Genomic DNA, 26,035 nt, shown 5'->3' with positions numbered 1-26,035 from the left:
ACACTCCTCTAGAAAAAACTCATGCACTACCCTTATTCAGGCCTACAGAGTGGGGTGTTCACCCCCATGCTACACTGGCTCTGTTTTTCTGATGGTGAATATGGTGTTGGGAGAAAAGGGTGTGCTGGAATGTGAAGTGAGAGAGAGAGACGGCTGTGGTACATCCAATGCCGTGAGGGTAGGAGGAGATGGTAGAGTGCGGATATGCGCCCTCTTGTGTAAGGTTCAGCGTTCTTAGACAATGAGACGAAGGTATTGAGAGTCATGTCACATCTTTGAGGGCGGTGGTAAATGTGGATGGGGCTGCTTGAATAGGGCACTCTGTTAAAGGACAAAACAGGGCGGTGCCTCGGATTGCCTATTGAAGCACACAGACCTTGAAGATCCGCCAATGAGACGGATGGCCTCGCACCTCCAGCCAGCAAGATGGGGGCGGAGCCATCACACTTTAATCAGGGGCCTCCTAATGAGTATGCAAATGACATTTTCCTCCCAAACCAATGAAGTTTTGGAGGGAAGGGAATGTGCATGCAAACTCAAGTCCTGCACTGCAAGTATTAATATTCAGTATTTTTGTTTTCTGGTAAAATATGTAAACATCTTTAGTTTTTTTTTTTTTTTTTACCTCAGAACCAAAATTGTGAATAATAAGACTTAATTTGCCATTGATGCCAGTTTAAAGAGATTTCTTGAAGACAAGTTTTCAAATAAACTTCTCAAGTAAATGTATCTTAATTTTTATCCTAAATTTTTAAGATGAAAATACAATAATTACTTTTTTTGCTGATTGAAATGTTTTAAAAAATTAACATTTTGTACATTTATGTTATGACATACAAAAGCAACTTTCAGGCTTTGTTTTAATGGTTAATTTGTCCCTTTTTTACATTTAGCAGTTGCATAAGAAGGTGCTTTAGCCAAACTATTGTAGGAAAACGGATGGCAAGTATTACATTCAAAAAAGGGGGAAAAAACATGAAATCAAAAATTATATCAAAAAGTGTTAGCAGTGTTCAGGGGCCTGTAATATAAAAGCCAGGAAAGTTTGTGTTCAGTTTGAGCCTTTTGCTTTAAAATGTGCTTCAACTTGTTCATAATGATCCCTTGTGCTGTGTAAATTATTCATATTATTCATATTATATAATTCATTAACAAAAAAATCTTCTGTTTTTATTATACATGCAGTTTTAATGACCTTGTATGATTAAGTGAGATGTATTTGAGGAATATTTTTTAAATAATTTCTCACCATATTATGGAAAGATTAATTTTAAATCGACTAAAGGAAAATGTGTCTTCATAATGATAAGTAACAAGTGCTTGAAGTAAAGGTGGCCTGAGGACAGGTGCTGTGTCTTATGATATGTTCTTCATTTATAACACTTGTAATGTGCCACAGAGACAATAGCCTTATCAACGGAAGCACACAGCCTGCAAACTTGGTAATTCTCCACCATCCTGCCCTATCCTGTACTTGTATTAGCATTTCTGCAATACTTAAAGTGAATGGAATGCATTTTCTAGCCTAGCGTTGTTTCTGTGCCTCACTAATTTATGTATAAATAAATCCTAACTATTTTATCCCTCCATGAAAAATTCATGATAGTATTTCATGAGGATGCCAGGGGCAGGGCACTTGGTGCTGCCACCGTTATTAGAACAGATGAAGTTTGAGTAATTATGCCACAAATAGTAGAGCCGAGTGCGAATTCTGAGCTAGTGCACATACACAGTGCGGTGGCCTCATTAGACCAGTGATATCCAATTGCAGAGCCACATTAGACTGCACTGTCTAAGCACACATACCTCACTGTGATTTTCTCTTTGACAGCTTTGTAGGCGAAACGGATGCTCATCTGTGATTTCAACATCTTTTATACCCTTTAGGGAGTTTTACAGCTATTCCAAATGAAAAAAGTGCATTTTGGACTACTTTATAGTGCATTGTTTGTTATTCAAGCATCATAGAGATGTAAAACTGTCATTTATCTTTCTTAGCATATGCCTCTATTTTACTCAGACTGCTCCAGTTTGAGAGGAAGCTACTTTGTGATTTTTATTTTTATTTTTTTTTTTTAGTTTAAAAGTGAATAACTGTAGCCTATTTATTTATTTATTTATTCATTTATTTTAAGGTTGAAATGAACCAAATAAAATGTTGTTAATAATAATATCACATATAACAATTATTTTTTATTTCATTTATTTATTGTTTTTTAAATAAAATCCAGTATAAGAAAAATACCACATTTCCGGTTGGTGTTGATGACAGGGTACTTGAGCCGTACTGATGCGGTTATGGGGGATATAAGACAAAAAAGGTTGGAAATCTCTGGCTTAATGAACAAACAATTACGTCATTACCTCTGCATGCTTTTAATCTATATATTACCTCATCTTCTTTGGCATAACGCTTGTCAAAGGTAATTTATCATTCAAAAGTTTGAACCTCCCACCAGTGAAAAGCTCTCCGAACACCATCCGCCACTGCCTGGTGGATACTGGCCCCCCCAACGGTGGCAAGGTTTCCAGTTTCACATTCAAGCCTTCGCCAAACATGGCATACAGTGTGCTTTTCACAGCCTGCCTCTTCAGAACGGTCTTTGGGAATAGCAGTGGAGGGCTGGCATTGTTCCAGTGTGGTGTGAAGAGAGGGACTGCCGTGGCTAAGGTCAGGGTTAAGCTGACGGATTCTTCCAGAAAACAGGGGCTCACAGACAAGATGTTAATGACCTGAACGATGACTCACCGCTTAGGCATCCATCACAAACATGCCTCAGTCCTGAAACACACATGAATGCAAACACAAACGAAAGAGCACCAGATCTGTTCGGCATTGTGTCGTACCTGAGAGATTTGGTGTTGTTAACTTCTTTGACCGGCAAGGAGGTAGCTAAATGTATATATCTAACCATTGACAATTCAGGAATTTTCTCAGTATTAAATGGTTAGTTTACCCAAATGTGGAAATTCTAACACTATTTACTCACCCTCATGTACTGCAGTTTTTAAGCCCTTATGACTTTCTTTGGATTTGGAGGAAAAAACTGATTTTTTTTTTTCTATATTTTGTAAGTCAATGGAAATGGTTGGATGCTGCTGGCATCCTAAAATGACAAACTAAATCTTTGCCTCTGCCATAGTTCTCAAATCTCATTCACATACTGTATACTCAGATATGGTGCATCAAGAAATGTCATTAATTAATACACTATTAATACACTAAACCAATTACCATCAGCTTTATCTGCTTTTCTACAGAAGTCACTTACAGTTTCGTTGACAAAATCGCTCCTCTTTATAAAGTAAAGATCACGTCCAACATATGATATGATTTTCTGTTTATACCTTTCTTGTAATAGTGTCTAAACCAGTACATTAAAGGGTTAGTTCACCCAAAAATGAAAATAATGTCATTAATTACTCACCCTCATGCCGTTCCACACCCGTAAGAAACACAAATTAAGATATTTTTGTTGAAATCCGATGGCTCAGTGAGGCCTCCATAGGGAGCAATGACACTTCCTCTCTCAAGATCCATAAAGGGACTAAAAACATATTTAAATTTGTTCATGTGAGTACAGTGGTTCAATATTAATATTATAAAGCGAGAATATTTTTGGTGCACCAAAAAAACAAAATAACGACTTATTTAGTGATGGCCAATTTCAAAAGACTTCTTCAGGAAGCATCGGAGCACAGTGAATCAGTGTATCGAATCATGATTCAGATCGCGTGTCAATCCGCCTGACTGCTGGAATCACGTGACTTTGCCGCTCCGAACCGCTGATTCGACACGCTGATTCATCTGTGCTCCGAAGCTTCCTGAAGCAGTGTTTTGAAATCGGCCATCACTATATAAGTCGTTATTTTGTTTTTTTTGGCGCTCCCAAAAATTTTTTGTCTCTTTATAATATTAATATTGAACCAATGTACTCACATGAACTGATTTAAATATGTTTTTAGTACCTTTATAGATCTTGAGAGAGGAAATGTCATTGCTCCCTATGCAGGCCTCACGGAGCCATCGGATTTCAACAAAAATATCTTAATTTGCGTTCTGAAGATTAACGAAGGTCTTACGGGTGTGGAACGGCATGAGGGTGAGTAATAAATGACAGAATTTTCATTTTTGGGTGAACTAACCCTTTAAAGTCCCTGTAAAGTCAATTCTGAGAATTCTTTCTAAACACTTTCTAAATGTTACAAATGTATTGCTGAAACACATTACATAGACTGTGAATTGTGTAATGCTTAAATGTAAAGTTAGAGCGTTAAACAGTTTTTCACCAAGTCTCTGTTCAGGATTAAAACGGGGGTCTGATGACGCACTTGGTCCCCCGAGCATAGCCCCGCCCCTAACACTATATAACTGTCGATGACGCACCGAGCGTGGCGCCACCCCTAATGCTACAGCGGCTCACTCACTCAATCTCGAGTGTCATTACAGTTATACAGCCCTTTGCACATTTAGCTACTAATGCCTTCGTTACGCAAATGCATATACATAGTGGTTATATACAATACAGCTCGGTCTCCTTATTTAAATTTCCTAAAACGATTATATGAAGGATTCTAAAGTGATCGTTCAATCGATGATATGATATGGAGCCGGACAGAGTCTCTCCCGTCTCGCGGCACCGTCATCTGTCGACTCGACAACAGTCGGCAGTACGTGCCCGCCAATGAGTGTATGTTGCCGTGTGTGCTTATGTTATAAAAAGTAGGTAGTCCACAATAACTCTACTAAAATGTGCAACCCTCTAACGTGATACTTTTTATATGCATCATCAGTACATTTGACTCATTAGACAAGTCAGTTGATGAGACTGCAGCTCTCGCGAGTGGGTGTGGTTTCAGCGCCGACAGCGGACACGCCCCCAGCGTTTGAGAGCAGAGAGCGCTGCCTATTTTTTCGAGACTTTGATGACTTATTTCATTTACTTTCAGATTTTTTTAATCATTCAAATTTGGCTGGGTGGTTAATAACACATTTTTCTGCGGTGTGACAAACTCAGAACACATACTTTAAAATGACTTTACAGGGACTTTAAGGACTTTCTCCATCTCGTCCATTCTCCTTTTCACTTCCTGCCCTCCATCTGAATTCCGCACGTCATCAGAAACATGTGATTGTTACAATCAAGCTATTATGATTCAGTCCTATCAGTCAGGGTTCACTTGAGCCACAGCATTTATCTGCTTTTCTGCATTGAAGGGTTTCTCATAGTTAGTGTTTCCTGCTAACCCTCTCATACCCTTAGTGAGCCATTCAAACAAATGGACTATATTTAGAGTTTCAGTCAAGATCTGAAACCCATGGGATCTAAAGCGGAGAGATGAAGGTGGTGGCTTTGTGCTTATAACCAAGTAATTTGTAATAGTATGTGTTTGTTATTGTGCACATGCCCACCGTAAGACAGCAGGATTGCAGTTTTTAAGTGCTGTCTCTATTATTGTTGGCTGGACATGCAGCTCCAAGGGGGCATAATTGGGCAGAGGAAAATGGAGTGGCTTGTGCTGGTGAAAAAAAGGGAGAAGACGACGAGGTCTCTGTGCTTGAATGAGAGTAGGCATGGTATTTACATGCAAATTGCATCTGGTCTTCCAACTGTCTAGTTACCTCACCCTTTTAAGCCGCTGGCCCACTTATCATTCTGTTTACACAATAAACACCACAATAAGGTTAATGTCTTTTGATGCATCTGGCTAAATGCAATATTATCATCAACAGTTGCGTAACCTGGCTCCTGCTTTATTGCAAACAGCTGCTGGGCAACTGCGAATCACAGCAAGTCACTTTTTTGGGGTTTATTTTGGTTTCCTAGGCAACGGAATGGGGCCCAGACGAAGACACCAGGAGGTCCTGTCAAAGCAAAGGGAAGACGGAGGTAACTTTAAACCCCCAGGTTCTCTGTTGAATAGGCACATTTCTTACAAAATGCTGACAGCCCATTGGCCAGAGAGGTCGGGTATTGTTGAGGTTTGTGGGAGGGCAATATGTTCAGCTTACTTATTCAGTATTTTTAAGCCCAAAGGTCAGTATTTTCTTTTTTTGAGCTTATCGTTCGCTGAATGGGAAAGGCAAAGTGAAAAATCCGCTGGCAGATTAAAACGTTGCAGGAAAAAGTGTTTTTGCAATTATTAAAGCATTGCAAGAAAAAGCTGAGCTCTTTTGAATGACTGTAAAGAACCGGTTCTCACCATCAACACTGAAACTAGTTTATTTCAAGAGTTTGAGCATGCTGAATGAAAATGGCCTAGCCTTTTTGGAATATGGAGTTTGCCGTAATTCTGTAATTTCCCAGAATGATACACATCTTCTGCAAAGTCTGATCTGCTACTCACATATTCAGTAAGGGATAAACTGCAAAAACCAACATGGTGGGAGTTCTCATCTCAAACAGACAGCAGAAACCACAGTCCCTCAGCTGTTAATTTAAGCTACGTGGCTTTATGCCTCAGTGACGTTAGGGTGCTTATCACTTCCCATCCTGTTTGAAATGCTGTCACTTTTACAGTCAACTGCACAAGAAGGTTGATGCTGTGACTCGCTGATCCAGTGTTAGATGGGATTATTTATGGATTGTAGTACAAATGAAAGCTGAAGTAATCACATTCCTTGGTGAAGCATAAGTGCTCTCACCGGAAATAATGGGTATGTTCGGAATAGCATATTAGCATCCTTTGTCATAACATTATAAATAAATGATAATTTCTATAATAATACTGAAGCAGTCCTATAGGATTGAGCAAGAATCCTGCAAAAAATTCCCTCTTTGTGAACTGCATTTTTCAGTTTACATTACAAGTTTGGCGTCAATAAGATAGGAAGATTAAAGGGTTAGTTCACCCAAAAATGAAAATGATCCTATAATTTACTCGCCCTCAAGCCATACTAGGTGTATATGACTTTCTTCTTTCAACCAAACACAGAGTTATATTAAAGGGTTAGTTCACCCCAGAATGAAAATTCTGTCATTAATTACTCACCCTCTTTTTGTTCCACACTCATAAGACTCATAAGTCAGATTTCCTTCCATAGACTGCCTTTGCAATCACTTTGACGCTTCAAAAACGTCATAAAGAGATCTGAAATCTAATTCACTTGAATCGAGTGGTTTAGTCCATATTTTCTGAAGATAATCGATCGCTAGTTATGATAAAAAGATTTAATTTAGGCTTTTACTCGCATGTAAACATTGATCAGCGAACATAAGCAGAAGCTCAACCAAACCTGAATAACGCACAAGAACAAACCTCTTCCGGAAGCTTAACCATGTTGCGTAACAAATGAGGTTCATTCTCGTGTGTTACGCAGCACTTTTGAGCTTCCGTAAGAGGTTTTTTCTTGTGCGTTATTCAAGCTAGGTTGAGCTTTTGCTTATGTTTGCCCATCAAGACCCTAGATTTTGAAGCCCAAAAAAGCAAATCCATCCATCATAAAAGTAATCCATATGGCTCCAGGGGATTAATAAAGGCCGTCTGAAGCGAAGTGGCACATTTTTGTAAGAAAAATATCCATATTTATAACTTAATAAACTATAATCACTGGCGTCCGGTAACGGCCGTTCGCGAGTCTAGTTCCAGCGGAAGAGTGACCACTTACTCTATTCCTAAATCCTATGTCATACGTTGGGTCAGAGGTCACTTTTCTGCCAGAACTCGACTTGCATATGGCTGTTACAATATTTTCAATTGAGTATTTTCTTACAAAAATGCTCTTTTGGGCTTTAAAATCTAGGATACCATTCATTCCCATTATAAAGCTTGGAAGAGCCAGGATATTTTTTAATATAAATCCAGTTGTGTTTGGCTGAAAGAAGAAAGTCATATACGCCTAGGATGGCTTGAGGGTGAGTAAATTATGAGTTATTTTTGGGTGAACTAACCCTTTAAGTTTTTATTCAGAAAGGACACATTAAATTGATCAAAAGTGGCAGTAAAGACACTTACATTGTTACAAAAATTACAGATGTTTTTCTTTTTTCATATTGCTATTTTCATACATTTTTAATTACATATTTTAGTAATTTGAATATGCCACTGCTATTATAATACTGTCAAATGTATTGTCCCCCTGCAGGTGGAGTGTCAAAACTACATCCGTGTGTTGCTTGTCAACAAGACAGAGGTGATCACCTGCGGTACCAATGCCTTCCAGCCCCTTTGTATCACCAGAGAGGTAAGCATCAATCAGTTAAATGATGAGCGGTCTCAACTGGAACTTTTATTGAAGTGTGTGTTATCCGTGCCATATCCTTCTCTCAGGCAGGGAACATGAGCAGAGTGTTGGAGAGGGTGAATGGAGTGGCCCGTTGCCCCTACGACCCCCGTCATAATTCGACGGCTGTGGTGACCGAAAGCGGAGAGCTGTACGCCGCCACGGTCATTGATTTCTCCGGCCGGGACCCTGTCATCTACCGCAGCCTAGGAGGAATGCCGCCTCTGCGGACCGCTCAGTACAACTCCAAATGGCTTAATGGTACATTAATCTCATCATCTCATGTCTGATAGTCTCATATTCCAGGGATCGTCTGGAAAGTTTCAACATTTCTGTTGCTGCCCTTCTATTTTTTCTGTCCTACTTATATGCAGCCAAATTGCTAAATGGTGTTCTTTATAAGAAAAATGATGATACTTTATTCAGTTGGTAAGAGCACTCCACATACGAACAAGTTGTTTCCCCTAGACAACAACGAGATTAAATGGAAATCAAACCATGCTTTTTTGCTGAAGTCTCCTGAAACTAAAATTTGCTATGTCTCTTAAAAAATCTCACATGCATCTCCTCTTTTTAGTATAGATATCAACATTTTCCCAAAGTGCTCACATTTGTCAAGAGAACAAAGTCTGTGATCAAACAAGCAGAAATGAAATTTCAATTTGATTTCAATCAAACATGTTATTTTAGTATCGATATAATAATGATTTTATTTTATATTTTCTGTTTTCACTTTAATCTTAAAGTTTTAGTAATTTTGTTGTGTTTTTGTCATTATTATTATTATTAATAATAATATTATTGAATGTTTAGATAGTATTTTTTATTTATTATTATTATTATTTTTTTTTTTGGTGCTTCACCTTAAACTAAATGAAAATGGGGAATGTAATCTTGGCAACAAGCTGAAAAAAAAAATAGGTTTGAGTAATCAGTAAACATTTATTTTATTTCAAGCAATGAAAATGTTTTAGTTTTGGTTAACGATAATAACCCTGGTCAATGTTTGATGTGTATATGACAAGTTTCTATACCATATCTAGCCTTTTGTTAGGTATGGAGTTGTAGATTGTCTTTCAACAAAAAGCGAGAAAAGCAAAGCTACACTCTCACAGTTGCATTCTTCGTATCTAAGGCAGATTTTTAGAGCAGCCCAAGCCTGTCAGGGTAGGAACCAGTCAAATATGGAGACGAACGAAACTCAGCATACTTCCTGCAAAAAGTCAAAAGGTGTCAATAATCTCCCAGCTGCTGACACTGTGCCTTTTCCGACAGAAAATTCATCTAACACCAGTCAAAAAAGAATAAGCAGAAAATTGTGATGCCAGAGCTGTAAGTCATACAGTGAGGCTCCACCAAGGATGTGTCAGAGAGTAGTTGAGGTGAAAGTAGAAGGACATAGACAAGAGAGTTAGAGGTGGTGGTGCAGGTGTAGAATTGGGTGGAATGGAGTAAGGTTCAGGTATCCAGCAGTGTAATTATTCCTCATGGCCGAGAGAGGGTGAAATTGCAGCTGCAACGCTTCACGTCACCTAGTCGGCCTGCAGTTCCACTGTAGGTTCACACTTCAGGAGAGAGAAAGACAAAAAGTGAGATTATTGAAGTATGCACATTTAGTACCTGCAGTCTAAGGACACATATATTGACCATATTTGAATAAAAGCAACACAAGAAAGCTTGAAATCAGGGTGAATTGCTATTTTACTTCTTTAAAGGTGCCCTCGAATGAAAAATTGAATTTATCTTGGCATTGTTAAATAACAAGTGTTCAGTACATGGAAATGACATACAGTGAGTCCCAAACTCCATTGTTTCCTCCTTTTTATATAAATCTCATTTGTTTAAAAGACCTCCGAAGAACAGGCGAATCTCAACATAAGACCGACTGTTACGTAACAGTCGGGATCATTAATATGTACGCCCCCAATATTTGCATATGCCAGCCCATGTTTCCAACATTATAAAAGGCATTACACAAGGGCAGCCAGTATTAACGTCTGGATCTGCACAACCAAATCATCAGACTAGGTAAGCAAGCAAGAACAATAGCGAAAAATGGCAGATGGAGCAATAATAACTGACATGATCCATGATAACATGATATTTTTTAGTGATATTTGTAAACTGTCTTTCTAAATGTTTCGTTAGCATGTTGCTAATGTACTGTTAAATGTGGTTAAAGTTACCATCGGTTATTACTGTATTCACGGAGACAAGAGAGCCGTCGCTATTTTCATTTTTAAACACTTGCAGTCTGTATAATGCATAAACACAACTTCATTCTTTATAAATCTCTCCAACAGTGTAGCATTAGCCGTTAGCCACGGAGCACTATCAAACTCATTCAGAATCAGAAGTAAACAATATAACAGTATACAATACTCACATAATCTGACGCATGCATACCGCATGCATGACGAACACTTTGTAAAGATCCATTTTGAGGGTTATATTAGCTGTGTAAACTTTGTTAAGGCACTATTCAAGGCAAGCGCGAGCTCTGTGGGCGTGGACCACAGGATTTAAAGGGGCCGCAGCATAAAATCTGCGCGTTTATAATGATGCCCCAAAATAGGCAGTTAAAAAAATTAATAAAAAAAAATCTATGGGGTATTTTGATCTGAAACTTCACAGACACATTCAGGGGACACCTTAGACTTATATTACATCTTTTAAAAACATAATCTAGGGCACCTTTAACGTCGCATAATTCAAAATGAAACAGGAAATATACAACTTACATGAGTTGTGAGTTTGCGCTTTTTGTGGCTGTTGTAGCTAAAGTAGCTATTTGGCTAATAGGTTAACAATATTATCAAGCTGTTCATTAATAGTTTGCACAACTCTCTCTTCAAATATAACTTTTTCCAGCACAGCCAAAGTAAAACTGCTAACCTTTCAATCGTGTGTTAGCTGGATGCAGACTCAGTGGAGATGAAGTGTGAATTAAAAACTTGTTTCTCAGCTGGGGTTCTGTGAAGAACAGCATGAACCTCAAGGGTCCACAATCGAATCCATCCGCCCTGTTATTTTACCAGTTGTGCCAGGTGCTGCTGACTAAATGTTTTTTTGTTTTTTTAACACTGGGCCTGTGTGAGGTCGGACCTTAAGTGAGATGTGATATTGTTTTAGCACAGCATTGATTCAATGAGAAATATCATCATCGCCAACAGCGGGGCTATTAGAACATGCCTCTCTCCTCTGGAGCTTATTGGGACTCATAATTCAGTTCCCAGCTTAGTGTTTTCTCCTGACTGCGGCCCACAGATAAACACACACACATACAGGGACCCCTGATGGAGTGGCGGTGTGGAAATGAGGCAGTATTTACGTTCAGCATGGCAGAAAGAAAATACCGTTTGTCAAGTTCAGTCCCACAGAAATCAGCACACTCACACCCTGCCCATTCCAGCTTAGCAAAATGACTTGATTAGTTTGTGCAGTCACTGAGAAGTATTTGTTGTAGTTCCTAAATGCATCAGTATTGGTATTCACTGTGTCTCTCTGATCTGTGAGGAAGTGTAGTTATGATTGAAACTTACAGTATCATCAATCCTCCGTAAATACATTTAGACAGAGAATTGAATCATTTTTTTAAAGTTCACCTCTTTCAATATGTACAATGGTACAATTAGCCAATGAATTGCCAATGACACGGAACTTGTGTACCATGTAATATGATACATATTCATATACTAGTGTATTTGGATGGTACCAGGTACTTCAAATACATGTCCAAAAAAGCATGAGACTATTGTGGTACATGTCCAAAAAGATGTGGCATTACCCTGATACCATATCCAAAATACCATATTGCCATATTACTTTTTGTTAGTGAAAAGTCATCATTTATTCACTCAAAATACTGGGATGGCATCAGGTGTTAATACCATGTTATACTACGGGGCTGTTAAATGCTTTAATTTGATTGGTTGACGAACGTTCTAAGGTGTGCTATTATTTTTTTTGCAGGGAAACGCACGCTAAAGTAGTTCTAGGCAGGTCTTGACCGCATTACATTTTTATATCACTTTGCCAAATGATTTGAGTTGTTTTAAAAGTCCATGCAGCCTACATCAATGACAAAAAATGGCATTCTCTTTCTTCCACTCTCTCTCCTACTCAAACACACACACACACACACACACACACACACACATACAGTATGGACACACACTTGCACAAAAAAAGTGTTGTCAGCACTGCTCTGATGATTTTAACAGTAAAATAGTTTAGCAACTTCAAAGCTACATGACATGTATCGCAAGTGAGGTAATAATGGTGCTGTTCTTGGAGTAGATAAACTTACAGTTTCGCTACTAGTAGACGCTGTTGCTGAACACTGTTGAGAGACGCACAGACTCAGGTAATCTTTCTAATAACTGCATTAATAACTGCATTAGTCTGCTATCAGTGGCTCAGACCTCTGGTACTAGCTCTAAAATGACATTTTGGAATTAGCAATGTAGGCTTTGGATGAGATGCGTAAGAATTAGTCCTACACACAAAAGCATGAGGTCTTGAAGTGTGGTAACTGTAGTATAAGCAGAATAACTGACTCTGGTCAGTTAAATTATTGTACGTTCTGTTGAAAAATTCCTTCTAAAAGGAATGATATGAATCTGAAATAAAAGTATAATTTTTTTTTTTTTTCAGTGAAGAAGAAATAATTTCTGCTTGGTTTCCACACAAAACTTTTGTATGAATGCATTGAATATTGCGGTCATGTGGGTTACATTTAATGGTGCTTTTTTGTGATTTTTGGACCAGCACATGGTACGATGCACAAAGGTCCAGTCCAGTTTCGACCATATAATTCTGTCGCAGTCAGTTTGTTACGGAAGCCCTGAACCGCATGGTGAAAAAAAAAAAAAAACAACTTGGTAGGGAGGAAAAAAAAAATCGAAAAGTTATCTCGTTATTTCAACATAATAAGTCGTTATAACGACATAATATCTCGTTATTTCAAGATATTAAGTCGTTATAACGACATAATATCTCGTTATTTCAACATTATAAGTCGTTATAACGACATAATATCTCGTTATTTCAAGATATTAAGTCGTTATAACGACATAATATCTCGTTATTTCAACATAATAAGTCGTTATAACGACATAATATCTCGTTATTTCAACATAAGTCGTTATAACGACATAATAAGTCGTTATAACAACATAATAACTCTTTATTATCTATCAAGTATGATAAAGGACGTTCCCGTGATAACGTCCCCAGTGGCGCAATGCTAAAATATTGGACCGCCAGTCTAGCTTTTACTGCGATCGCCGCGGTTCGAATCCGCCTTTTGCCGAGTTCGTTCTTCTCTAGTTTCACTTCACATATCAAAAAAGGCATTTATTTTCAATAGAAATTAAAGCAATGTTATAAAAGTGCAAATAACCTGCCTAACGAGTGTTTAATAAAATTCAAAGTATTTATTGGGCAGGATTAGCAGCATGTTCGATATTACCCACTAGAGGGCAGAATAAGACAGGGAATCAATTAAACAGCGCAATAGTTATGTTGAACTACTGTTACAATTTGGTGCTCCAAAATCCCAGAGGTTTATCATGGGAATTTGCGTACATCCCAGGCTAACCTTTATTGAGGTTAAATTTATTAGACCATAAATTTATTAGACATCCTATTTATACTAAATGACAATAGCAGCATTTTCACGATATGCTATTTATACTAGGAGAAAATAGCGATATATTCTATTGACACCATGTAAAAGTAGCCTATCAGTTCTTTGCAAGAAGTGTAAATAGTATTTAGATGCTGTAGGCTGGTATTGGCAGATACTATTTGTACCTCAGTATTTTTGTACAGGATGCAATAATATCATATAGAGTGATTATATTTATTAAAATTATTAAATGGATGCTGCATTATTGGGAGAATAAAACCCCTCCACTTTCCACCAACCCTACTCAATGAACACTTTTAATATTATTAAACACTTGTTCACATTTTATTTCCACTTTTTGAACATTATTTTCATTTTATTGAAAATGTATATGATGAGAAAATAGGAGTGAGCTCTTTTATTGGGTGAGCTCTGCAAAATGCTGATTCGACCCTGCAGCGATCGCTGTAAAAGCCAAAATCTGAAACCCTTCATGCTATTGTTACGCCACTGAATACATCGAATTACAACTGTCCCTTTTTAAACTTCAGTGGCCCAACCAGACATTGGAGCTATACTGTAAAGAGTGTTTGTCAACAAGGGACGCTATTTGCACTTACTGTAAATAGACACTCCGTGTCCTATTATTTCAATATATTAGCACCTATTTTGATTTTTATATCTTTAGAAAATATTACAAAGCAGTTTGTTTGCAAGCCCAGAATAATAATAAAAAAAAAACGTAAAAAACGTTTTTGGCCCCTGGACTAGTGCATCTCTATGTTTTATTATAGTTCAAATCAGATTGGACACCGGGCTGTAAGTTTGACACCCCTGACATTTGCACTGTAAATTGTTTTATTTACTATGGTCTAATAAATTTAACCTCAATAAAGGTTAGCCTGGGATGAACGCAAATTCTCATGATAAACCTCTGGGATTTTGGAGCACCAACTTGTAACAGTAGTTCAACATAACTATTGCGTTCTTTAATTGATTCCCTGTCTTATTCTGCCCTCTAGTGGGTAATATCGAACATGCTGCTAACCCTGCCCAATAAATACTTTGAATGTTATTAAACACTCGTTATACAGGTTACTTGCACTTTTATAACATAGTTTTAATTTTTATTGAAAATAAATGCCTTTTTTGATATGTAATGTGAAACTAGAGAAGAACGAACTCGGCAAAAGGCGAATTCGAAACCGCGGCGATCGCAGTAAAAGCTATACTGGCGGTTCAATACTTTAGCGTTGCGCCACTGGGGACGTTGATAAGTGTACGTCCTTTATCATACTTGATAGATAATGAAGAGTTATTATGTTGAAATAACGACTTATTATGTTGAAATAACGAGATATTATGTCGTTATAACGACTTATTATGTTGAAATAACGAGATATTATGTCGTTATAACGACTTAATATCTTGAAATAACGAGATATTATGTCGTTATAACGACTTATTATGTTGAAATAACGAGATATTATGTCGTTATAACGACTTATTATGTTGAAATAACGAGATATTATGTCGTTATAACGAGATATTATGTTGAAATAACGAGATATTATGTCGTTATAACGACTTAATATCTTGAAATAACGAGATATTATGTCGTTATAACGACTTATTATGTTGAAATAACGAGATATTATGTCGTTATAACGACTTATTATGTTGAAATAACGAGATATTATGTCGTTATAACGACTTAATATCTTGAAATAACGAGATAACTTTTCGATTTTTTTTTTCCTCCCTACCAAGTTTTTTTTTTTTTTTTTTTTTCACCATGCGGTTCAGGGCTTCCGTAGTTTGTGCAGATAGAGCAGTATTGTGTTTTTTTTTTTTTTTTTTTTTTTTTTATCCACGTTGAAATTTCTCTGGGCTGTTTCTGGATCAGTGTCCACTGAGATTTGGTATTTATTGTGTTTAAAATTGAATCAAAAACAGTTATGGCTATTGATGCCTCTCCTGGGCTTCACGGCATAGTAATTTCATTTTCGTAAACTGCTGCGATGGCCCCAGCAGTTATTATAGTCATGCTTATTTACAGGTGAATATACGGCATGCATTACTGGATGGGCTGGGGAATAAACAGGCCTTAGGGGTAAGACATTATTCAGAGTATGCAATATTAACTCTGACTAATGCAATCCAGACCAGTGCCACCTGGACCGACGGGACAGCTTTGTGCATTCAGAAGCATTTTTGCACGCAGTTTTCTGCGGATATTCTAAGCGTATATTCAGAAAGAGTGGAACTAAGAAATTTAAGGAAAAGGGATGCAGGCCAGTTTGCTGTGGAAGGAAAATAATTGATTTGGCGACTTTATGCTGCATTGCTGAGAGTCCTGCTGTTTGAAATGCTTGTTTTACCCATAAGGTCTTTAGCAGCACTTCGTTTTCATTCCCCCTCAGAGCCTCACTTCATCTCGGCTTACGACGTGGGTCTTTTCACCTTCTTCTTCTTGAGGGAAAACGCAGTGGAGCACGACTGCGGTAAAACGGTGTATTCACGGGTGGCACGCGTGTGTAAGAACGACATAGGAGGCCGCTTCTTGCTGGAGGACACGTGGACCACCTTCACGAAGGCCAGACTCAACTGCTCACGGTCGGGAGAGATCCCATTCTACTACAATGAACTACAGAGCACCTTCTACCTGCCCGAACAGGACCTCATCTACGGCATCTTCACCACCAATGTGTAAGTTTAGTTAACAGCATCATTTTGTGTAGTTGATTGAGTGACATGTAGTACTTTTGTAGTGCTGAGGTGTGACATGCTGTACTCCATCTAAAACTATTTTAATTTTAAATATGAATTAATATATTTATATATGTATATAATAAATATGAAAAATAATTATTTATATTATATATGTATTTATATATTTTATGTTAAAGGATAAGTCTAACAACATTTAGTGAGGTTTCTAAGGTTGTTTAGATATTTTTACTGGAAAACAAGATAAAAAAATACTGAATGAAAAAGTTTTATAGTGACAAATTATGGCATCTGAAATATACACTTTCCCATATATTGATAGACATATTATGTCCAAATATATACACACTTAAGAAGTGAACGTGTGGGGAAACTTGTGCTTTGTAAAAACAAATAACTGTGAATATCATTTGTCAGGATGAACAATTTGAATTACACCTGAACTTAAGAAATGAGGTGAAACGAGTCTGTTTCAGTGTGTTCAAGAAATGTGAGAAGGCCTTAGAGAGTAGTTCATGAATGTGTTGAACAGAAAATAAATTAGCGCTAGATTAACAAGCATATTTTTGCCCTTAATTACAAGTCACTTTGCTTAAAAAGTATTTAAGGATATGAATTGAATATATTAGGTAAGCTAGTAGCTAGAAATGGTGACAGTTGCAGCTTTCACATACTTTCTTAATTAATATTTTATGAAATCTTCATATTTTTCTGTCCTCAATCACTTCTTTCTCTTTATATCCATATCTTGCTGTTCAAAATTTTATACTCACCTTCTGCATACTTCACATTACACACTGTTTATTGCATATTATATGTAGCAACCGATTCATCAGGCAATATGCAACAAAATCTTTTTTATCCAATACTTATCCAGTATTGCAGCACAGAGATATTATCCTTAGAAAGAATCACCTGTCCATTCCTTTCGATTAAAACGTCTAGTAAATATATAAATGTAAAGTATCATTTTTGTCGAAGTATACCAGAAAATACTGTATGCATACTGTCTGCTAGTGGCTGAATAAAAAGTTTTACCTTTACCTTTATCACTACTGGAGAAAAAATGTTTAGTATAATTTTGCATTCTCCCGCAAACGTTTTGCGTTCCCCCGAGAAAGTTTGCGTTCACAAAACAAAACGCAAAACAATTTGAGAGCGAACGCAAAGTTTCTCAGGAGAACGCAAAGGTTTTGCGAGCGAACGCAAAGTTTCTCAGGGGAATGAAAACGCTTTGCGAGCGAACGCAAAGTTTCTTGGGGGAACGCAAAACAATTTGAGAGCGAACGCAAAGTTTCTCTGGGGAACGCAAATGCTTTGCGAGTGAATGCAAAGTTTCTCAGGGGAACGCAAAGGTTTTGCGAGCGAACGCAAAGTTTCTCAGGGGAACGCAAAGGTTTTGTGAGCGAACGCAAAGTTTCTCAGGGGAACGCAAAGGTTTTGTGAGCGAACGCAAAGTTTCTCAGGGGAACGCAAAGGTTTTGTGAGCGAACGCAAAGTTTCTCAGGGGAATGAAAACGCTTTGCGAGGGAACGCAAAGTTTCTTGGGGGAACGCAAAACTATTTGAGAGCGAACGCAAAGTTTCTCTGGGGGACGCAAATGCTTTGCGAGCGAATGCAAAGTTTCTCAGGGGAACGCAAAGGTTTTGCGAGCGAACACAAAGTTTCTCAGAGGAACGCAAAGGTTTTGCGAGCGAACGCAAAGTTTCTCAGGGGAATGGAAACACTTTGCGAGCGAATGCAAAGTTTCTTGGGGGAACGCAAAACAATTTGAGAGCGAACGCAAAGTTTCTCTGGGGAATGCAAATGCTTTGCGAGCGAATGCAAAGTTTCTCAGGGGAACGCAAAGGTTTTGCGAGCGAACACAAAGTTTCTCAGGGGAACGCAAAGGTTTTGCGAGCGAACGCAAAGTTTCTCAGGGGAATGGAAACGCTTTGCGAGCTAATGCAAAGTTTCTTGGGGGAACACAAAACAATTTGAGAGCAAACACAAAGTTTCTCTGGGGAACGCAAAGGTTTTGCGAGCGAACACAAAGTTTCTCAGGGGAATGAAAACGCTTTGCGAGCGAATGCAAAGTTTCTTGGGGGAACGCAAAACAATTTGAGAGCGAACGCAAAGTTTCTCTGGGGAACGCAAATGCTTTGCGAGCGAATGCAAAGTTTCTCAGGGGAACGCAAAGGTTTTGCGAGCGAACACAAAGTTTCTCAGGGGAACGCAAAGGTTTTGCGAGCGAACGCAAAGTTTCTCAGGGGAATGGAAACGCTTTGCGAGCGAATGCAAAGTTTCTTGGGGAACGCAAAACAATTTGAGAGCAAACACAAAGTTTCTCTGGGGAACGCAAAGGTTTTGCGAGCGAACACAAAGTTTCTCAGGGGAATGAAAACGCTTTGCGAGCGAATGCAAAGTTTCTTGGGGGAACGCAAAACAATTTGAGAGCGAACGCAAAGTTTCTCTGGGGAACGCAAATGCTTTGCGAGCGAATGCAAAGTTTCTCAGGGGAACGCAAAGGTTTTGCGAGCGAACGCAAAGTTTCTCAGGGGAATGGAAACGCTTTGCGAGCGAATGCAAAGTTTCTTGGGGGAACGCAAAACTATTTGAGAGCAAACACAAAGTTTCTCTGGGGAATGCAAAGGTTTTGCGAGCGAACGCAAAGTTTCTCAGGGGAATGAAAACCCTTTACGAGGGAACGCAAAGTTTCTTGGGGGAACGCAAAACAATTTGAGAGCGAACGCAAAGTTTCTCTGGGGAACGCAAATGCTTTGCGAGTGAATGCAAAGTTTCTCAGGGGAACGCAAAGGTTTTGTGAGCGAACGCAAAGTTTCTCAGGGGAATGAAAACGCTTTGCGAGGGAACGCAAAGTTTCTTGGGGGAACGCAAAACAATTTGAGAGCAAACGCAAAGTTTCTCTGGGGAACGCAAAGGTTTTGCGAGCGAACACAAAGTTTCTCAGGGGAATGAAAACGCTTTGCGAGCGAACACAAAGTTTCTTGGGGGAACGCAAAACAATTTGAGAGCGAATGCAAAGTTTCTCTGGGGAACGCAAATGCTTTGCGAGCGAACACAAAGTTTCTCAGGGGAATGAAAACGCTTTGCGAGCGAACGCAAAGTTTCTTGGGGGAACGCAAAACAATTTGAGAGCGAATGCAAAGTTTCTCAGGGGAACGCAAAGGTTTTGCGAGCGAACACAAAGTTTCTCAGGGGAATGAAAACGCTTTACGAGGGAACGCAAAGTTTCTTGGGGGAACGCAAAACAATTTGAGAGCAAACGCAAAGTTTCTCAGGGGAACGCAAAGGTTTTGTGAGCGAACGCAAAGTTTCTCAGGGGAATGAAAAAGCTTTGCGAGCGAACGCAAAGTTTCTTAGGGGAACGCAAAACAATTTGAGAGCAAACGCAATGTTTCTCTGGGGAACGCAAAGGTTTTGCGAGCGAACACAAAGTTTCTCAGGGGAACGCAAAGGTTTTGCGAGTGAATGCAAAGTTTCTTGGGGGAACGCAAAACAATTTGAGAGCAAACGCAAAGTTTCTCTGCTGAACGCAAATGCTTTGCGAGCGAATGCAAAGTTTCTTGGGGGAACGCAAAACAATTTGAGAGCAAACGCAAAGTTTCTCAGGGGAACGCAAAGGTTTTGCGAGCAAACGCAAAGTTTCTCAGGGGAATGGAAACGCTTTGCGAGCGAACGCAAAGTTTCTTGGGGGAAAGCAAAACAATTTGAGAGCGAATGCAAAGTTTCTCAGGGGAATGCAAAGGTTTTGCGAGTGAACACAAAGTTTCTCAGGGGAATGAAAACGCTTTGCGAGCGAACGCAAAGTTTCTCTGGGGAACGCAAAGGTTTTGCGAGCGAACACAAAGTTTCTCAGGGGAACGAAAACGCTTTGCGAGCGAATGCAAAGTTTCTTGGGGGAACGCAAAATAATTTGAGAGCAAACGCAAAGTTTCTCAGGGGAACGCAAAGGTTTTGTGAGCGAACGCAAAGTTTCTCAGGGGAATGAAAACGCTTTGCGAGGGAACGCAAAGTTTCTTAGGGGAACGCAAAACAATTTGAGAGCAAACGCAAAGTTTCTCTGCGGAACGCAAAGGTTTTGCGAGCGGATGCAAAGTTTCTCTGGGGAACGCAAAACAATTTGAGAGCAAACGCAAAGTTTCTCTGGGGAACGCAAAGGTTTTGCGAGCGAACACAAAGTTTCTCAGGGGAACGCAAAGGTTTTGCGAGGGAACGCAAAGTTTCTTAGGGGAACGCAAAACAATTTGAGAGCAAACGCAAAGTTTCTCTGCGGAACGCAAAGGTTTTGCGAGCGGATGCAAAGTTTCTCTGGGGAACGCAAAACAATTTGAGAGCAAATGCAAAGTTTCTCTGGGGAACGCAAAGGTTTTGCGAGCGAACACAAAGTTTCTCAGGGGAACGCAAAGGTTTTGCGAGCGAACACAAAGTTTCTCAGGGGAATGAAAACGCTTTGCGAGCGAACGCAAAGTTTCTCGGGAATGGAAACGCTTTGCGATGGAACGCAAAGTTTCTTGGGGGAACGCAAAACAATTTGAGAGCAAAAGCAAAGTTTCTCTGGGGAACGCAAAGGTTTTGCGAGCGAACACAAAGTTTCTCAGGGGAATGAAAACGCATTGCGAGCGAACGCAAAGTTTCTTGGGGGAACGCAAAACAATTTGAGAGTGAATGCAAAGTTTCTCTGGGGAACGCAAATGCTTTGCGAGCGAATGCAAAGTTTCTCAGGGGAACGCAAAGGTTTTGTGAGCGAACGCAAAGTTTCTCAGGGGAACGCAAAGGTTTTGCGAGCGAACACAAAGTTTCTCAGGGGAACGCAAAGGTTTTGTGAGCGAACGCAAAGTTTCTCAGGGGAATGAAAACGCTTTGCGAGGGAACGCAAAGTTTCTTGGGGGAACGCAAAACAATTTGAGAGCAAACGCAAAGTTTCTCTGGGGAACGCAAAGGTTTTGCGAGCGAACACAAAGTTTCTCAGGGGAATGAAAACGCTTTGCGAGCGAACGCAAAGTTTCTTAGGGGAACGCAAAACAATTTGAGAGCGAACGCAAAGTTTCTCTGGGGAACGCAAAGGTTTTGCGAGCGAACACAAAGTTTCTCTGGGGAACGCAAAACAATTTGAGAGCGAACGCAAAGTTTCTCTGGGGAACGCAAAGGTTTTGCGAGCGAACTCAAAGTTTCTCAGGGAAATGAAAACACTTTGTGAGCGAACGCAAAGTTTCTCAGGGGAACGCAAATGCTTTGCGAGCGAATGCAAAGTTTCTCGGGGAACGCAAAACGTTTTGTGAGTGAACCCAAAAGTTTCTCGGGGGGAACACAAAACATCTGCGAGAGAAGTCTTATTATTTTTCCTCCCATCTCATATTTTTTTTCCACCATCATGTCCATTAAGGAGCTCCTTAGGACTGTATGCATACTTCCTTTCAAATATACAGCAAGTAGTAGTATACAGTATAATTTTCAATACTACCTCTCTTGCTCTCCTTCCCTATATTTCATACTTTATCTCTCTCGTTCCCACTCATTTTATCTCTGTTTCTGTTTTGTCTCTTTTCCTGTCCCCTTTCGCTCACTGCCCCAGTAGGAACAGAATATGGTAATGCAATCAGAATAACAGAGTCTCCATCTGTCTGTGGTAAATTGAACACCTTAAGCAATGCTCCCTGGGGTTTGGGGCTGCAAAACAGAGAGGGTGGGCATGGGAGGAGTGCAGTGAGACAGAACGCAAGACTGCAGCCAAAAATGCCGAAAAGTGTTGGTAGTAGTTTGTCCCAAGGTATTGGCAGACTAAGCACATACTTTCATTGAGTTGGCTGAAGGTGTCAAAGCAGTATATGTCCTCACACTGAGCTTATAGACAGTAACAACCATCTAATGTGTTTTAGATGTATTGTTAAAAGCTACTCAAGGTAATGGACTTTTTTTTAATTTATTTATTATTATTTTTTTATGGATATTATATACTATAGGCCTTTTCTTTTCTTTACCTGTTTTTGATTTTTTTTTTTTTTACCTATGCACCAAAGTAACAGATATATTAGCTTTTCGGTGTTTGGCGCAGTCTCCTCAGCTGTTTTATGATTATTATTGTTCATAAATTTAACTTGACCATCGGTATGTTTTATTAAATTGCTGTTGCTGCATTTTATAAAAGCAATAAGTCATGAGTGGTTGCACTTTGCAGAGATTTTACCTCGGTTTTCTAAAAGGGTTTCTGTAATGGCCTTAACTGTGCTAAATTCACTGTTTCTCTTTCTCTTATTGCTTTTATAAAACCTATTGCATGGCTCTTCTGATTCTTATTGGTCAATCACAGCATTGTGTGGTCAAATCTTTTGTATAATGACAATTTTACTGGATAATTGAATCTGCGAGTTTCATGTCTCAGGTAATACTCAGCTGTTTCTTTTTTCATCTAATTAAATTTAGGATTAATTTATTAGCTCCTCATGACCCTTTCTTGGTTTATTTTACAAAATGACTGGCTGACTGTACATATTCCTTTATTTAGCCACTCCTGACCTATTGTACATTTTGGTATGAGGAAGAAGTAAATGTTTATGGAGACACATTTCAAAGTGTTTGAAGAGGTTTCTTCTTTTTTTTTTTATAGTTATTTTCTGCTTTTTTAATTAACTTTTTGAAGGAATAGCTATCACCCTCAATTTTGTCAATGACCCACAGGTTAACAGGGTGGAACAGACCTTTTGGCGCTAAATACGATGACAGACAACCTCTCTGGAAAACAGATCCGCGGGTGTGAATGAATACGTCTATCATGAATGCACACACTTTCATGCCTGGATTACAACAAATACAGAATAACAACCAACCAAGTGTATCTTTTCCCTCACTGTGATGCAGCATGACAAAATCCACCTTGAAATGAGTTTTTTGTACCCCATAGCAGGAATCTTCGCTTCAAGTTTATTCCTTGCATATGTCTTTCGTGTCGATGTATGAAGGTGATTGTATTAAGGGATTCTGTTTTCTGTTGTTTTTCATCTTTCTGAAACTGAAGATGTTGTGCTATAACTGTAAAATCAATACACAAATCAATTTTGAATATAAATATTGCATAAACGTTCATTAATATGAATATTTAATTATAAAATAATAAATTAAGTACACAGATGTATGAACTATGAAATTATTTTATGTTGATAATTAATACTCTTTTTAAACAAATGCTTGAGTGCACATTTTTTTTTACAAGGGCAGATATTGTTATGCTGTAAAAATATTAATGAATAATCTTGCCTCAGTCCTGGCTGTGGAAGGTTGCTGAGTTGGCTCTTTGTTTTTTTGCTGCGATGCAGGTATTCACTGAGGTTGAAACACTGAAGTAATATATTTTTCTATTTTTTTCCTTTTCCCCTTGAGTACTGTCCTACTTAGGTCTAAATCAGACCTCTTGGATGACCTCAAATGACCCTGTGCTTTTTGACATATTGTCTATTCTGTCACCATAACTCAACATGACTTCATCTAAATAAGCATGTGATCTACTGTACGTGTCGCTTGGAAAGCTCCGAAGTCATCTGCTCTCACAGTGAGAAGACTTCATTCCCATATGCTGCGTGTTATACCGAGCGTGTCGTCGGATTTGTTAGAGTAGGTGACTTTCCAAAGGGTTATAGGACCAAACTTTACTTTTTACACACCTCAACAGCTTTTAAAACTGCACCATCATATGTGTGAAAGTCACATCTGCACAAGCATAAATGCAGTAAATGCCACAGTGACTTAGCTTTTGTATGCATTATTTGACCAGACAGTGCATTCATGCATTTTTATGTATGTACAGTATGTGTACCTACTATAAACCTTGTTCAAACATGCAAACACTGTGTTTGCCATTGTACTCAAGTTAATTATCTAGCTCCTGCTTTTAGTGAGACTTTGACTAGTAGGTTGAATTCAGGTTGATTGGGACAGTTTTGTTTTTTTTTTTTTTTTTTTTTTAAGATGACTGGGATAAGTCTCACGATCAACCTGAATTCACCCTACTTGTAAGCTACATTCAAACATTGGCAGAAAATTTACTAACAGGACTTTCAGATTGTCCTGTACTGTACATACTCAAGCTTACAGGAGTTGAATGAATAATTTCCAAATTACTGAAGACACAAGTGTTGTGTAAAATTAAGAATTTAAGCAGATTTGGTACGCTTTCATTTCAAGTCTTTTTGAATTGAATAGGCCTCATCCCATGGGAAGTGGGATTGGTATAATGGGATATTCCAATCAAACTATATACAGTGGCATGAAAAAGTATGTGAACCCCTTGCAGAATCTGTGAAAATGAGAATTATTTTAATAAAATAAGAGGGATAATAAAAAATGCATGTTATTTTTTGTTTAGTACTGTCCTGAGTAAGATATTTTACATAAAAGATGTTTGCATTTAGTTCACAAGACAAAACAATTTTTTATTAAAATAACCCCATTCATAAGTATGTGAACCATTGATTCTCAATACTGTGTGTGGTTACCTGATGATCCACGACTGTTTTGTGATGGTTGTTCACGAGTCTCTTGTTTGTCCTGAGCAGTTAAACTGAGCTCTGTTCTTCAGAAAAATCCTCCAGCTCCTGCAGATTCTTCAGTTTTCAAGCATTTTTGCATATTTGAACCCTTTCCAGCAGTGACTGTATGATTTTGAGATCTGTGTTTTCATACTGAGGACAACTGAGGGACTCAAACACAACTATTAAAAAAGGTTCAAACATTCACTGATGCTCCAGAAGGAAACGCAATGCATTAAGAGTCGGGGGGTGAAAACTTTTGAACAGGATGAAGATGTCACAATTTTTCTTATTTTGTTTAAATATCATTGTTTTTCATTTAGTACTGCCCTTCGGAACCAACAGAAGATACTTTCATGTTTCCCGGCAGAAAAATTAAGTACAATTTACCTTGATATTTGAATTCAAAAGTTTTCACCTCTCGGCTCTTAATGCATCATGTTTCCTTCTGGAGCATCAGTGAATGTTTGAACCTTTTTTAATAGTTGTGTTTGAGTCCCTCAGTTGTCCTCAGTATGAAAACACAGATCTCAAAATCCTACAGTCACTGCTGGAAAGGGTTCAAATATGCAAAAATGCTTGAAAACTGAAGAATCTGCAGGAGCTGGAGGATTTTTCTGAAGAACAGAGCTCAGTTTAACTGCTCAGAACAAACAAGAGACTCATGAACAACCATCACAAAACAGACAAACAGTCGTGGATCATCAGGTAACCACACACTGAATTAAGAATCAATGGTTCACATACTTATGAATGGGGTTATTTTAATAAATTCAGCTATTGTTTTGTCTTGTGAACTAAATGCAAACATCTTTTATGTAAAATATCTTACTCAGGACAGTACTAAACAAAAAATAACATGCATTTTTTATTATCCCTCTTATTTTATTAAAATAATTCTCATTTTCACAGATTCTGCAAGGGGTT

At 38.5% G+C, this 26,035-nt stretch overlaps 1 protein-coding gene across 5 annotated transcripts in view; it reads left to right on the top strand.

Moving 5' to 3' along the window:
• Positions 1-26,035, top strand: part of sema5ba (sema domain, seven thrombospondin repeats (type 1 and type 1-like), transmembrane domain (TM) and short cytoplasmic domain, (semaphorin) 5Ba) — a 167,265-nt gene that overhangs the window by 99,502 nt on the left and 41,728 nt on the right. For all 5 annotated transcript variants that reach the window (XR_007185294.1, XM_048193535.1, XM_048193537.1 and 2 more), the window contains 4 exons: positions 5,829-5,891; positions 8,087-8,185; positions 8,272-8,485; positions 16,280-16,565. Coding sequence is in view for 4 of the 5 variants with exons in the window: in XM_048193535.1 (XP_048049492.1) it covers positions 5,829-5,891; positions 8,087-8,185; positions 8,272-8,485; positions 16,280-16,565 (662 nt within the window). In the remaining variant the exon portion in view is untranslated. The remainder of the gene's footprint in view (positions 1-5,828; positions 5,892-8,086; positions 8,186-8,271; positions 8,486-16,279; positions 16,566-26,035) is intronic.

The sequence above is a fragment of the Megalobrama amblycephala genome, linkage group LG6 (assembly GCF_018812025.1).
Source record: "Megalobrama amblycephala isolate DHTTF-2021 linkage group LG6, ASM1881202v1, whole genome shotgun sequence".
Taxonomy (NCBI): domain Eukaryota; kingdom Metazoa; phylum Chordata; class Actinopteri; order Cypriniformes; family Xenocyprididae; genus Megalobrama; species Megalobrama amblycephala.
This window is presented reverse-complemented; position numbering and strand designations above follow the sequence as displayed.